Source organism: Pelophylax lessonae (assembly GCF_965119305.1).
Source record: "Pelophylax lessonae genome assembly, chromosome: 2".
Lineage (NCBI taxonomy): Eukaryota > Metazoa > Chordata > Amphibia > Anura > Ranidae > Pelophylax > Pelophylax lessonae.
In genome coordinates this window covers 431,310,765-431,326,567 of record NC_138769.1, presented here as the reverse complement: position 1 = coordinate 431,326,567, position 15,803 = coordinate 431,310,765, and the positions used below count along the sequence as shown (strand labels likewise).

Genomic DNA, 15,803 nt, shown 5'->3' with positions numbered 1-15,803 from the left:
GGCAGGACTCATGCCATTGAGTTAATGTAATGTAATGTTACAGCCCATCCCCCCCCCCCCTCCTCCTGTTCCTGAGTCTAAGTGTGTGGATTCATGATACAGACAATAGCCTGAGCTGGGCTGGAGACATCTCTCCGCAGGGGGTGTGTATTAAGACTTGCAGTTTCAAATGTACAGTTCTCATTGGTTGTTGGTTGGTCCTTGTCTCATCCCCCCCCCCTGCAAGGCTAAGGGGAGTGCCCCTTAGCTGTGTGTAACTGTCTGTCTTGGAATGTAATAAACAGTTCCTGTTTTTACCCTCAACTCGGAGCTTTGTCTAGTTTTTGGAGGGGGATTTATTATACAGAAAGCCGTTTGATTGTTTGGGGCTCTCTTTGGATGATTATTCGTATGCTGGTGTGCTACAGGGGTAATTCGTACATGCTGCAAAGGTGGTACATCCACTAAACGGCGGTTTCATTCCTTTTTACGCTAAGGTTCGTAACAATTGGTGGCAAGCGACGGGATGAGTCCCACCACCCAGAACAGCTACCGATGCAGTATGAGGAGCTGAAACGGATTACCCTCAAAAAGTTATTGCAACGTAGAGGACGACCAGCAGGTAATTTAAAGAAACGAGAGATTATTGCTCAATTGTTGGAGATGGATGCAGCACAAGAAAGGGAGAGAGCTAATGTGACCGGCATCTTGGATTTAACACCCGAGGAAATACAATTTAACCGGGCAGTGCAAATAAGGCTGGCACATTTTGGCCCCAACCCTACAGCTGATATTGTGGAACGAGTGCAAGCAGCGGTAACAGCCCAACTGCAAGGAAGAGGAGCTGCAGCAGCGGAGGCACCCCATAATAATGTGGGAAGAAAGAAGGTACCTTTTGCTGCGTTTAAAACTTTTGTGGAATCTGAGGGGGAGATTGATGGATTTTTGGCAGACTTTGAAAGGCAGTGTACCTTACACAGGGTGCCCACGGACGAATGGGTCACCATCCTCTCTGGGAAATTGTCCGGCCGGGCCAGCGATGCTTTTCGGGCCATCCCAGAGGAGGACATTATAGATTACCAGGCCGTTAAAGATGCCCTGTTGGCCAGGTATGCAGTAACGCCAGAAGTATACCGGCGGAGGTTCAGAGAGACCCCCAAGCAAGCCAGTGACTCCTATATGGAGTGGGCATGCAGAGTACACCGTGCAGCAACCCACTGGATGGCAGGATGCCAAGCTGTATCTGGGGAGGAGATCTTACAAGTGTTTATGTTGGAACATTGCTTCAACAAGTTACCTGCCGGGGTCAGAGAATGGGTCCGGGACCGTAAACCCTCCACTTTCCCGGAAGCCGCTCGATTGGCAGATGAATATACAGACGCTCGTAAGCTGTATGATAATGTGCCCAAAGCTCCTGCCAGGGTGGAATACCGACAAGCAGCACCCACCAATACTACTATTTACCAGGCTCCAGCACACCGCACCCCGGCTTTGCCTGAAACCGACAGCTATGCCCAGCCACCCCGTTTTAACTCCAGGGATTATTCGCAACCCATCCGGTGCTTTGGATGCAAACAGCTTGGGCACAAAAGGCCGGAGTGCCCGTTGAACACAGCCAACCAGGCGCAGTCATGGAGACGGCCAGCCGGCGGAAATCTACGCAACTACCAGCCTGCTGCTCACTGCATTGAGCAGGAGGAATGTCGGGGCGTCCTCCATGAAGCAGACCCGGTCCAAGCCGTCCACTATTACCATGGCCACAGGCAGCAACAACCTAGCCTCAGACCAATGCTCAAGCCCCGGATTACCAATCTTGGACCACCCTTACCACAGAGAGGGGGGGACTACTCCAACTCGCAGGCACGCAGATACCAATCCCGCAGTGGGGTACAGTGCTACAGGTGCAAGCAGGTTGGGCACTACCAACGGGACTGTTCCCAGAGCAGGGACCAAGCTGCATGGATCCGACCAGGGTCACCCTCTCCAGTAAAGACAACGGTCCCCTACTATCACGCAGAGGCTCCCCCAGTCATACCAATATTCAAACCCACCGAGATGCAATTGGGTACCCTTCACGAAGCTGACCCAGTGAAAGCCGCTACAGAGAACCGCCAGCACCATTGCCAATCTGTCCAGTTAAACGGAAAGCCTGTGCGAGGTCTCCGAGACACGGGAGCCACTCTCACTTTGGTCAAGCGACATTTGGTTCCAGATGCCGCCCGAACTGGAGGTTCAGTAGTGGTACGGGTAGCAGGGGGAGGGGTGCACCAGATACCCACTGCGAGAGTCCACTTGAATTGGGGTGCTGGGTCAGGTATGATTGATGTGGGGTTGATACAGGAGCTCCCCACCGATGTCTTACTGGGGAACGACCTAGGCCACTTGACCTCAGCGTTCCTGCCGGTCCAGATCCTGGGCCCACATCACGGAGACCTACTTACATTCTGAGGTCCAGATGCTTGAATGTTTGGATGGAGTGCGGTCATATGGGATAGGTTTTGGTTTGGGAGGGGAGGGCCATGGCAGATTTACTTGGAACTCCCTGGATTGACTCTTTGGGACTTGTTACCTGACTAATTCAGGCACAGACCAGTTGGAGGTCTGGTACCTGGAATTAGTCTACCTTTGGGGGGAAGAGATGTGACGGTGCTAACCGTCACTATGTGTGACGGATCACCCTGTCCCTGGATTGTAAACCCCTTTGTGTCATTTTCCTATGAGTTTGGGACATTGCACCTTTATTGCATTTTATTTCCTCTTTATTCATCCTCTGAACAAAGGAAGATGGCAGGACTCATGCCATTGAGTTAATGTAATGTAATGTTACAGCCCATCCCCCCCCCCCTCCTCCTGTTCCTGTGTCTAAGTGTGTGGATTCATGATACAGACAATAGCCTGAGCTGGGCTGGAGACATCTCTCCGCAGGGGGTGTGTATTAAGACTTGCAGTTTCAAATGTACAGTTCTCATTGGTTGTTGGTTGGTCCTTGTCTCATCCCCCCCCCCTGCAAGGCTAAGGGGAGTGCCCCTTAGCTGTGTGTAACTGTCTGTCTTGGAATGTAATAAACAGTTCCTGTTTTTACCCTCAACTCGGAGCTTTGTCTAGTTTTTGGAGGGGGATTTATTATACAGAAAGCTGTTTGATTGTTTGGGGCTCTCTTTGGATGATTATTCGTATGCTGGTGTGCTATAGGGGTAATTCGTACATGCTGCAAAGGTGGTACATCCACTAAACGGCGGTTTCATTCCTTTTTACGCTAAGGTTCGTAACAGTAGTTATGTATATGTGGGTGTCAGCAGCAATCCGAGAATGTACAGATTTTTTATGTATTTATGCATTTGGTCACACATAATTGCACTGAATTTTTTAGATTTCAATTATTTTGAATCCTGCTTACTTGGCTCCCTTTCGAAAACAGGATTGGATAGAGATATCCTTCATTTTGTGGGGGATTTTTATTTTATACCCTTTGCAACTCAGACTTTTTTTTTTTTTTGGTGGCAGAAGCTCAGATATTCTTTTTGATAAAGTTAATAAAAATAGGAGGTTTTCTTGAGGAATTGTTATAACCACTCCGTAGAAGTAAATCACAGCTCATTATGACCACTTGATTGAATAAAGTCCTGACATAGGTTCTGCCCCCTGGGTTTTGATGTGTGGGTATGTGCATCCCAGTTGTATAGTGTATAAAGTAAAAAAAAAAAAAAAAAGTTTGTTTATTTGTCAGTCTACTTGGTATTTTGATGGAAAGCTCCTGTATAAAGGAACCCTTTGGGCTCCCTCTTTTGGTATGAATATATATAGCTGGAACTGAGCCACAGAACCCTGCTTTGAAGGTATTTTAGATTCTTCAGCGTGACGCACTAGGCAAATACTTTATGTACTGTTTGGTGATTTATCAATGGAAAGATTTTCTTCTTCTATGATGTCTTGAACGTTTTATATTCTTGATATTATTCTTAGATCTCTACCATGGGCACGTGATCCTCCTATGACACACTGATATTCCTATGACGTTAGCCATATGACCTCTGTGGTAGCACACATTTACCTGGCAGCATTTCTGGGGTAAGAGCGGCCTTTCAAATGATTCGCTATGATTGGATGTATATGAAACAATCATGTCTGAATAGGGTTAATTGGGCTCCTCTGCCCCATATGATGTTATGTCTAAATATGTATTTCTCTGTTTACAGTGAACATTTTGTACAGTAGTTTTCCAAAAGTCTTCTGAGGAAGCCATTCTGTTGGCGAAACATATTGAGCACAAACTGCTGTACAACATGTCTGGACCACATTTGATTGTATTGAATACAGTTTTTTTTTAATTCATTTTTTAAATATTTTTCAATAACATTTTTCAATATGTTAAAATAATTATGAAGTATATCACCTTTGTGTTGGCACCTTAAAAGTTGCTTATCAATGTATTTTGTGTATTTCCTATTTTTTGGGATGTGGTGCCTTGTTCCCCAGACCTGCAGCTGATTAATTTGTTTCTCACTATTGGGAAAAAAAAGTAGTCCATAGTGGTTTGTTGCTATTCATTCTAAATAGCATCCTAATGCACCTTTCCTGCACACTTGTGTTGCTGTTCAAGGCAATTTACAAACTTCTGCATGCACAATCTTTGGTCAGTGGTGGTGCATTAGACAGCCATTTCAAACAGACTTTCCTAATGCAATGCACATTAATGCACCTGCATTTAATGCATCACAGTGGACTGCGCTGGTGTGAGATGTTGTGAATGTTGTGTGAATGCAAATGGTGGAAAAATGTCTATGTTATGAAATGGAAATGGAGGGAGGACTTTCAGGGAAAAAATTCCTTTCTTCCTTCCTTTTGGTTTTGTGAATGGTTGAACTGGCAACATGACACTAATAAATGTCTATATTAGTAAAGTGTATTCAAACTACAATCTGTGCTTTGCGTAAGGCAAAACAATATAATGCAGAACTGTATAAGAGCATATTCTGAACTTCTTTTTACTCCCACGCTGTTCTATACAGCCATCAGAATCAACAGATAAGTCAAGCTTACACAGGGCTATGGATTACCCATGTGACAGTTATGACATGTCTATGATGTCACATAGCATAAGTCACATTTTCCTCCATATTTGGAACTACCGCTCTTTTCATTTGATACCTGACACTGAATGGAGCAGCAAAGGAAGCAAAGAAAAGTTATGGGATTAGGGATATGCTGTTGGAAGTTCATATTTAAGAGCATGTTATATGTTACACATGCTTTTATGCACCCACCTCCCACTGACAGAGCTCCCATCTCTGTGACAGTGGGTGGAAGATCCTCTCCCTGTACCCACTGTCACATTTTGAAAGGGGTTTGCCTGTGCAGAGCCCTGCCTGCACAGCTGCATCAATCATTCACAGGAATCTGTACACCACCCCAACAGTGTGCTGGTCTGCACACTCGTAGTTCATTCACACTGCCTGCCTGTACAGAGATATGGGCAGAAAGCTCTAGGCAGTGTGGGCAAGAACCTAAAACTGCACCCACAATCCACTGATTTCAGCTGTAATGCTCTGCAGGCAACAGTGAAAAAAATAAATGCACATAATATTTTCATAAAGGTGAACTTAGCCTTTACAGCAAATTCTTTATATACTAAACAATGCGTTGTGACAATACCATTCTTTCTATTAGGAAATTCTGTAACAAAGAAATGAAGATCTCTTCAAATGCATTTACTGTATACATTAAAATAGAATGGTATTCTAGGAAATAACTGAGAAAGTTAGGTAGAAGAAATCTGGAGGAGCAGCAGCTTTCAAAGTAAATCCCAATGTATTGTTATAGTGAGTGTTAAAAAAAAAAATGAAAACAAGTTTTTTTTTTTTTTTTTTACATCATGCTTTTTGGATTCATTTATGTAATGGAAACCAAAAGTGCTTTGTATATAGCAACCGACATTCATTTTCTAACCTGAATCAGGAAAATAAACTAATCTGATTTTTAGGAATAAGGTCAATTGTTAGCTCCAGTTTTCATGGATCCATCAGATTGTTTACTCACATTAATAATGAAAGTATTGTCATTTTTTGTAAAAGACATTTGCTATAATTTAAACAGGCCTGCATAACCAATGCATTACCTTATCAGGTGCAACATATTATGACCATCTATGCTGCATTTTAATACTTCTCATAGCAGAACATGCAATAACACATGAAATTTGTCAAGATTACTACTTTTTATTATTAATATTTATTGCTATATAGTAGCAGTCAACCTACGATATATAGGTAATAGACAGTACCTGCAATCATTTTCTTGCTTTAGCTTGGCCATTTCATCTTGAAAATCAGGAAAGGGTAAGTAGCTTGTAGATTCCACTAAAATCACCCTGATGGAAACACAAATACATGTTTTTGATAAGGTAGGCAAAAGCTGCATCTGATTAATTTAAATGTGAAAAATGTTAACAAACTCTTTAAAGAAGGCAGATGATTTTTTTTTTTATTTTGACAGCACACAGATTCTGATATTTAAAATGTTCAACAATTTTGAGTTTTAAGTTCACTGCTTACATATTTTAAGAAGCCATCCTATCAGATAAGATTTTTTTCAATTTTGTAGCTGTCAAATAGAGCTATAATGGTATAAAGCTTCAAGGGAATATTGTAAAAATACATAATAATAATCAGATTAGTGGGTGTGTACATCATACCAGCACAAGCAAAATGTTATAAAACTGTCTGTGTTATAGAAACGTTTGGCTGTTAAGAAAAAGCATTAGCATTATTATTTAGCTTGAGGCAAAGTTAAGTTTTCAAAAGAGTCTTTGTGCTTTTTCAATTAGAACTGAAGCAGAAGGAAATCAATTAAATGTCCCTCTTATCTATACAGTTATTACAATGTTACAGTCCTGAAACAGAAGAATACGTGGATATGATAAGTATACGTAATCATAACTGCAACATGCATGGTATTGTGAGAAGTATTATGTTTTTAAATATTTTAATTACCAGTCATTACTGCTTGATTTCAAATGGCTCAAAATGAGCAATAACTGCTAATACAACATGCTGAAAACCCAGTTGATGTTTTAGAAGAAGCATTTATGACTTCTTGGTTCCTGAAATACAACTCATGTTATGGTTCTACAGTTGTGATGGCTGGGATTTCTCTTCTATTTTGAGCCTCATGTCTTTAACACAACTGTTTTCCAACCTTTATACCCTAGAGAAACTCTTGAAATAATTTACAGGTTTCAGGGAACCCCTACTAAAACAAACTCTTTGGTGGTCACTGGTCAGTAAGAAGAATGCTCCTGATATTAAGGTGGTCAGTGGAATGAATCCCCTCCTTACAGTCGTTGTCAGAATGACACCTTTACAAACAGATTAAAAGATCATTGTAGTATGCTGTCGGCTCTGCCAAGTGGTGTTGGACCCAGAACTGTGCAGGCATCCTCAGATAGGAAGTCAATCAATCACAGCTTAAGGGACTTCTAGCAAGCTCTGGAGAAATCGGAGGATTCAACAGAACCCTCGTTGAGATTGGAAGTTCTAACATAATAATTTAAATGGTAAAAAGGCAGTCTAACCCCATTGCCTCTGGCTAGCACCACTTTTTAAGGAGAACACGTGAATTAATTTATAAGTGCATGGATACAGATTGGTGATACATTTTATAGCCCTGTATCTTCATGCTGAAAAGTGATCACTGCTGATGTTTGTCTCAGCATTTTTGTGCAAGCTAGCTTATGACTGGTCCTGATGATGTTTGTCTCAGCATCATAGCACTGCAAGTTCATAAGTGGCAATTGGTGATGCTTGTTTTAGAATGATAATGCCGGCAAGTTCATGAATGGTTCTTGGGGGTGTTTGTCTCAGCATTGAAGTACTGGCAAGTTCATGACTGGACATTGATATATTTGACTTAGCATCTTCATGCTGTCAAGTTTACAGCTAGTCATTTGTAAAGTTTGTCTCTGCATCTTAATGGTGGCAAGTGTAAATCTTGCTCATTGGTGATGTAAATAATAGACTCTTCATGCTATCAAGTTTACAGCTAGTCATTTGTAAAGTTTGTTTCCGCATCTCAGTGGTGACCAGTGTGCATCTGCTCATTGTTGATGTAAATAATAGACTCCTAATTCTGATAAGTGGACAGTAGGGATTTGGTAATGTTTGCTTCAGCAGGTTAATAGCTGGTCAATGATTTCTAAATCAGCTTCTTAATGCTGGTGAGTGCATAGCTTGTTACTATAGATGTTAATCTTAGATTCCTAGTGCAGGCAATGCAGTGACTGGTGATCATGTTCTCAGAATCTCATTGTAGACAGCTTGTCATTGAAGACTGATGTCTCAGCAAATCTCTACATAGATCTACTCACTAGTGACATAGCATTTTATAACATTTAAAAAGTAACAGTGACAATATAAAATGTATAAAATTACATATGTTGTTAAGCACAGCATAGACAATCATTCCACCTATAAGTTATAAAGTGATATATATATATATATATATATATATATATATATATATATATATATATATATATATATATATATATATATATAGATATATCTATCTATATATATATATATATATATATATATATATATATGTATATGTATATATATATGTATATATATATATATATATATATATATATATATATATATATACATATATATTTATATATATATATATATATATATATATATATATATATATATATATATATATATATATATATATATATAGCAAAAAATAAATAATTATACCACTTATTAATTATAAATTGAACGTTACAAATTACTGGTGTTATGCAGCTGGTAACAACTACTATTATGCTACTATAGAATAAGAGTAGTGGAGAGTAGGAGTTTTAGAAGTAGGTTTTAGAAAGAGGGTTGAAAACTAGGTATTTATAGTCTGATGCCTTTATCATGTTACACCCACAATATCATCATGTCATACTTCTGCTAGTCATAAAACTGTGTGAATGGAAATTCACTCTAAGAATAACATAATATAACGGTTTGGCAGGCTTTTATTGTTTTTAACCTTACATTCTCCTTATATTACCTTATTCCAACTTTTTATACCTTATGCTGCACTTTATCCATCTTATAGTGATCTACATATCAATTTTATATATTATACCAATTTCTAAATAACAGGAGGGGACTGAGACTTTTGATATGAGGTCTAAATCTCACTTGCATCTGGCTATACTTGGCACAGCCTGAACTGGATTCAGAATGGCTTTCCTATCAATTACTCTTAAACATCATTGTGTCTTATAAGCAGTGCTCCTACATCATGAGCTGTTTTTCTGAGTGCAGAGGAAACAGTACAAGTTTCAGTTCAGATGTCCTTCACAGTGCGTGGAAAAAAAAGCAGAGAAGCCTTTCTCAATCTTTTTACTTTAGTGGAAACCTTGAAACAATTTTTCAGTCTCAGGGAACACCTGGTAAAATCAGATAATCAGGAGCTGTGGGAAGAATTTTCCTTACGTCGATAGTTAGTAGGATGAATGCCCCCCTTACAGAGGTGATCACAATGCCACCCTTACCCACTACTATAAAGATTATTGGTGTGAAGTCGCTGGTTTTAACAAGTGGCATTGAAGATGGAACTATCTAGGCACCATCAAAATGGAAGGTCAATTGGCCGCAGCTCAAGGAATTCCTAACAACCACTGAAGGAAACTTTGTTGAGAATGGCTGCAGTAGAGTAGTAATGGACATTCTTGGTGCACTGCTCAAATGTTTAAATCATTACAAATAAAAAAGAGGAAGATGAGAGCTCAGGCTCCTGTTCTTAGCTGTGCAAAAGCCTTTTTCACCTACCATTAAGTTATCTAAATATGTGTGAATAAGTATATGATTGTATTTGAATAGCTGCTGTAGGGACAATGATAATGTTTAAAAAGAAGGGTGTTGAAGTATGCTGTACAATACTGAAAAATATGTCGGAGCTTCAAAAAAAAAAAAGTGAAATATTATACAACTCACCTGAATTTCCCATTTCCCTTGTAAGGACTTTGAACAGACAAAACAAGCTTTTCCAGTTCATAGCATGGATATTCCTGCTTCAACTGAACCTAATAATGCAGGAAAAAAAAAAACATAGAATTAATGGAGATAATTATGTGAAAAGGAAAAGGGCTACAGTATGACTGGTTTCTATTGGCAGCAACTTAATTTTTAATTTTGCTCCAGATTTCATTGATCGACCCTTCTGTACAATTTTTTTACCAGACTGTAGGGGGTAATACTTCTGCACTTCTGTACGTTTGAGTAATTTTGCAAAATTTACTACATATTTTGAACATAAAAAAAGAATTAAAACTTTAACAAACTGGTAATATCTAGAGGTTATCACATTATGCTTTGAAAGCTATTTCCAAAGTAAATGTCATGCCTCTTTCCTTCCTGTCTCCTGTTAGATGCTACAACGACAGCTGCAGAAGGGCAGCCAAAGAATAACTGTCAAGATACCGAAATGAGAATAGTTAATCAATGACAAATAATGACTGCAACTTCCTCTTATCCTGAGACTCCCATTACCCTCTTGTAGTCTAGAAGATATAATGTATATTGAGCTATTTACTCAAGAATATTTGATTATGATTAGGTAATTTTTATTTTAAACGTTGTGCTGTCACTTTTGTAATAGCTTTTAGCTGTCATAAAGGGGATTTACTAAGGCTGGAGCAGTCAGAAGCTGCAGCAGCTGTGCATGACAACCAGTCAGCTTCTGTTTTTCATTTTCAAAGCTTAACTGAACAAGCTGAAGATAGAAGCTGTTTGGTTATTATGCATAGCTGTTCTGGATTCTGTCTGTTCCAGTTTTAGTAAATTCCCCCAATGTATTTAATTCAAACACAATTAAAACTGTTGTTACAGTGTTTACTGGAGCCTGTAGGCTAAATCACTTCTCAGTGCACAACTCAGTTCATCAGTCACATGAATAAAGAGGGGCTCTTACTTTTAATAATGACTACAGCTTGGGGACAGAGCTATGAATCCCAGCGCAGAAATGTAGGATTGCCTGGATATATTAAATACACTGAAACTTTCAACCCACCCGCATCCCAAAAAAAGTGAAATATCTGATTTGGGTGGGCTCACACTTTTGACTGGCTTTTTATGGTGTCCTGTGCAGCGGGCATCAATTCGCCCTGTATACATGTATGTTATCCAATACTAGTTATACTAGTATAATGTACTAAATATTATTCTGCCTAGGGTCCATGTAGCATTAATCCCAACCTACGTAATGCAATTATTTTAGATGTACTGGTTGATAAAATTCTAGCTCATTTACCTTTAAGATATATATGCACCAGGCACAACATATTTACGTATGTGAGTACAAGTGGTGATAAGTAAATAAAGATTTCCCAGAACAATTCAAAAGCTTCATCAGATTAAAGGTAATGCATAGGGGCTCTGTACATACTGTATGGTCTAGGCTGAGAAAATAACATTTAAAACAAAAAATGTTTTGCTTTTGTAAGTATATACAAAATATTACATATTATTTTACATTCTTCTATTACACCATCTGATTTTTTTTTTCATGTTTTCATGTTGTCACTTTGCATTTTTGTTATAGAAAGCATGTTGTTTCACTACAAAAAACTGTCAACAGGAGATGGTCAGAGATTTGGGATGTGTTACATGAGATTGCTAAAGTTCATGACTATTACAGCTCTTATAAATCCATGCTTCCAAATCTTTGCCCTCCATACATTTCTATTTAAAAAAAAAAATTTTTGTCTTAACCACTTAAGCCCCGGAGGATTTGGCTGCTAAACGACCAGAGGGTATTTTGCGATTCGGCACTGCGTGACTTTAACGGACAATTGCGCGGTCGTGCGACGCTGTACCTAAACGAATTTGGCGTCCTTTTTTCCCCACAAACAGAGCTTTCTTTTGGTGGTATTTGATCACCTGTGCGATTTTTTGATCACGCGCTATAAACAAAAAAAGAGCGTCAATTTTGCAAAAATAGCAATATTTTTCCCTTTTTTTATATGAAATTCCCCCCAAAAAAAATGTAAAAATCAAAATTTTTTAATATTTTCGGCCAATTTGTTTTATGCTACCTATGTTTGGTAAAAAAAATCGCAAAAAGCGTATTTTGATTGGTTTGCGCAAAAGTTATTGCGTTTACTAACAAAGGGAAAGATTTTTGTCATTTTTGTTGTTTTTTTTTTTAACGCGTAATGGCGGCGATCTGCGATTTTTTTTGCGGTACTGCGACATTGCGGCGGAAAGATCGGACCCTTGACTGACATTTTTGACACTTTTGGGGTTACCAGTGACATTTCTACAGTAATCAGTGCTATATATATGCACTGTTACTGTAAAAATACACTGGTAGTGAAGGGGTTAACTTTATTTGAGAGGGAGGGGCTGTGTGTGTCCCTAGGGGCGTGATTCTAACTGTGATTGGCTGTGGCTTCAACTGTATGCAGAGTGATCAATGGATCTACATAGTAGATCCATGTGATCAGCTCTCATACAGAGAGGAGAATGACAGGCAGCTTGTTTACACAAGCTGCCTGACTTTCTCCCTCTCCCCCGCCGATCGCAGAGTGGCCGGCGGCGATCGGGTCCGCCGGTCACACGCGCGGGGGGGTCCGTGACCACGCGGGAGCGGGAGCGCGCCTCCGGCGGCGCGCGCTCGCTCCCTAAACCCTCACAGGCGAGCGACGTAGACCTACGTCACTTTGCCTGTGAGGGGCTGACCGCCGCCGTAGATAGTCGTGCGGCGGTCGGCAAGTGGTTAAAGGCTTCCAAGGGCTACACAATAAGTGCCAAAGGGCCACATGAAGCTTCCTGGCCGTAGGTTGGGCACCAGAGCTTAAAGCGGCTCTTCAGTCATTTTTTCTTCCTTTCATCAATTAAATCCTCTGCCCTTGTTTTTTTTAACTTTGGATAGTAAAACATTTTTTTTTTTTTATGCCAGTAAATACCTCATACAGCACACTTCCCCTTTCTTGTCTGGTCATTAGCCTAGGCTAATGACATCATGCACAGCTCTCTCTCTATCTCTCGTGAGAATTTGCCAGCAAGGGAGGAGGTATGAGTCATGGGAAAGCCAATCAGAGCTGCAGAGCTGAAGAGCTGGAGGGGGCTGGATGAGGGCAGAGATCCATAATTATTCATCAAGAGAGGAGAAATGTGCAGGCAAGCAGTGGTGTGAGTGTGTCTGCCTACCTGTATACTGTATACGTGTGTGTGTACTATATATATATATATATATATATATATATATATATATATATATATATATATATATATATATATATATATATATATATTATATGTATGTGTGTGTGCCTCTGTGTGTCTGTGTAAATGCAGGAAGTGAACAAGCAGCAGCTTCAGCTGCCCACAGTTAAAATGGCTGCAGCCAGACTTAGTGGAGGGAGGTTTCTGCAGCATATTTGCCAAGTACAGAATCACAGTATATATAAAATAATATCCAAAGTGGTTGGAGGGAAGCTTCAGAAAGGCAAAGATGTTTTTATTACAAATGATATGAGAAGACTGTAGTTCCTCATTGAAATGTATCCATAACCAAAAAAATAATTTATTTTACGGTAGCTTACCAAACCTTAGATGGTATGGCTTCATTTTTAAAGGTTTCTTTTCCTGTTTTTTTCACCCAGTGAGCCTATCAGTATCGCATTTTGCCTGTCCTAGGGTTTCCACCTTCACCTGAATTCTTGACGTAGACCTCATCTCCATAACATAGGGGGTAGGTGTTTGTAGATAATAAATTGTTTGGGCGTTTAGCTTAGTGATAGGAAAGTTTATATGGTGCAAGATTTTGACAGGTTTAACAGGTATTTTCTGTACTTGCAAAAATTAATTCTTCATCCAAGGGTTAATTTTTGGTTTAAATATACTTTAAACTAAAAACTGAACCATGGGCAAATGATAAATTGCATGACTCATCCCTTAATGGGAAGCTCAATCTGAAGTTTGAAGGAAACAATCTGAGCTCCAAATTAGGAAGCTTCTGCTTTACTGCCTTGTCATCTAACCCCCTGTATTCCAGTAAACTTTTGTCATATAAAGTTAATTTGTAAAACAACAATAACATATATAGACTGTACAGGGCACCAGGGATGGGTCCTGGACAATAAGTAATTTTCTCCCTTATTTGGGTTGTGATCCCTGTAAAGGAGGTCCAAAACAGACATTTGGTGACTCCAGGGTTCTCAATCGTGCAGGGTGAGGGGTTCTGGGATAGTCCAGTTAGAGGGGAGATAATTGATTGGCAGTTTTCTCAGGATTGGGAACAACCTGATTACAAGTGCCCTGATTACAGGCTTAGTGTCCCCTGCAGGATGAACCGATGGAATGTGGGGTAACACAGAGGATGTTTTTCTACACCCAGAGGATCTGTGGTGCTCACCTAGATTTGACTAAGGAACAGTTTAAATATGATATAAGGGTGAAGCAACCTAAAGCCTGGGCGCTACTGGACTCAGGTCGTATGGTAACCCTTGCCTATACTGAGGTAGTTGGGAGAGTTGGTCCCATACATAAGACCCTCAATGTAGAGTGTATACATAGAGACACCAGAAAGAGTACCCGTTGGTACCAGTGACAATAACCACTGTGTGTGGAATGGTTACTCAAGAGGTTGGAGTGTTACCCAACCTTATCTATGATATCATAATAGAATGGTGCATGACTGTCCTGTCTTTCTTGTATAATGGGACTGTGAGAAGAGGACAGCTTGCTTGGTATGACCATTCATTGCCTTTGAAGGGCTGGACATTATGACTCTAGAAAATGCAGACCACCAGGCACTCAACTTGGCTCGCAATGACACATTGTGAGGTCACCTGGAGCACAGAAAACAGAGGCATGGATAAATTATTAGTTCTACTGGCCTGGAGTTAATGCTGAGGTAAAAATATATTGTAGTTAATGTCCCACTTGTCAGCTAACTGCTCAAGTGTTGCATTTTAGGAACCCCTTGGTACCTCTGCCAATTATCGTGGTACCATTTGAGCCTGTTGCAATGGATCTGGTGGAATTCCTGGTGAAATCTGCTCAGGGAAACCAATACATTCTGGCTGATCATGCAACAAAGTATTCAAAGGCGACCTCTCGGAGAAAAACCTCCTCCAAAGCAACTGCTCAAAAGTTATTTAACATGTTTTCAAGGACTGGGTTCCCTAAAGAGATCTTGATGAACTTTGGAACACTGTTCATGTCAAAGGTGATGACCTATGCAAGTTTTTCCAGAATAAATAATTATGTACCTCAGTCAGTTAACTACAGATAGATGGGCTGGTTCAAAGGTTCAATATGACACTCAATTCTATGCTCAAGAGGGTGGTGCAAAAAGATGGAAATGTCTGTGACTGCCTACTCCCAGCACTCATGTTTACCATCAGAGAGGACCTCAGGCATCCACTAGGTTTTCCCCATTGGAGTTGGTGTAAAGGTGGAGACCTGGTGGGTTGCTTGACTTAGTTAAGGAAACCTGGAAAAGTGAATCAATCTTCTTCATATAGAACAGTAGTATATCATCTACATGAAAGAGAAAATTTCTAGGGTGACGCCTCTGGTAAAGAAGCATTTACAAGAAGCACAGGGTAGAGTGTACAACTGGTCCGCCAAGCTTAGACAACTCCAGGTTGGGAACCAGGTTTCTGTACTTATACCCACAGGAGAGAGTAAGTTCCTGGCCAGGAGGCAGGGAATATTTAAGGAGGAAAAAAGGCTAGTGAGGTAAATTATAAAGTATTCCAACCTGGAAAGTGAAAGACTTACCAAATCCACCACGTGGTGGACCACCTATTCTGG

The 15,803-nt window shown here is 40.1% G+C and overlaps 1 protein-coding gene across 1 annotated transcript in view; it reads right to left on the bottom strand.

Moving 5' to 3' along the window:
- CFAP47 (cilia and flagella associated protein 47) overlaps positions 1-15,803 on the bottom strand; it is a 702,231-nt gene that overhangs the window by 400,127 nt on the left and 286,301 nt on the right. The window contains exons 39-40 of the mRNA XM_082245539.1: positions 9,975-10,063; positions 6,260-6,346 (exon numbers count right to left, since the gene is read on the bottom strand). Coding sequence (XP_082101665.1) covers positions 6,260-6,346; positions 9,975-10,063 — 176 coding nt within the window. The remainder of the gene's footprint in view (positions 1-6,259; positions 6,347-9,974; positions 10,064-15,803) is intronic.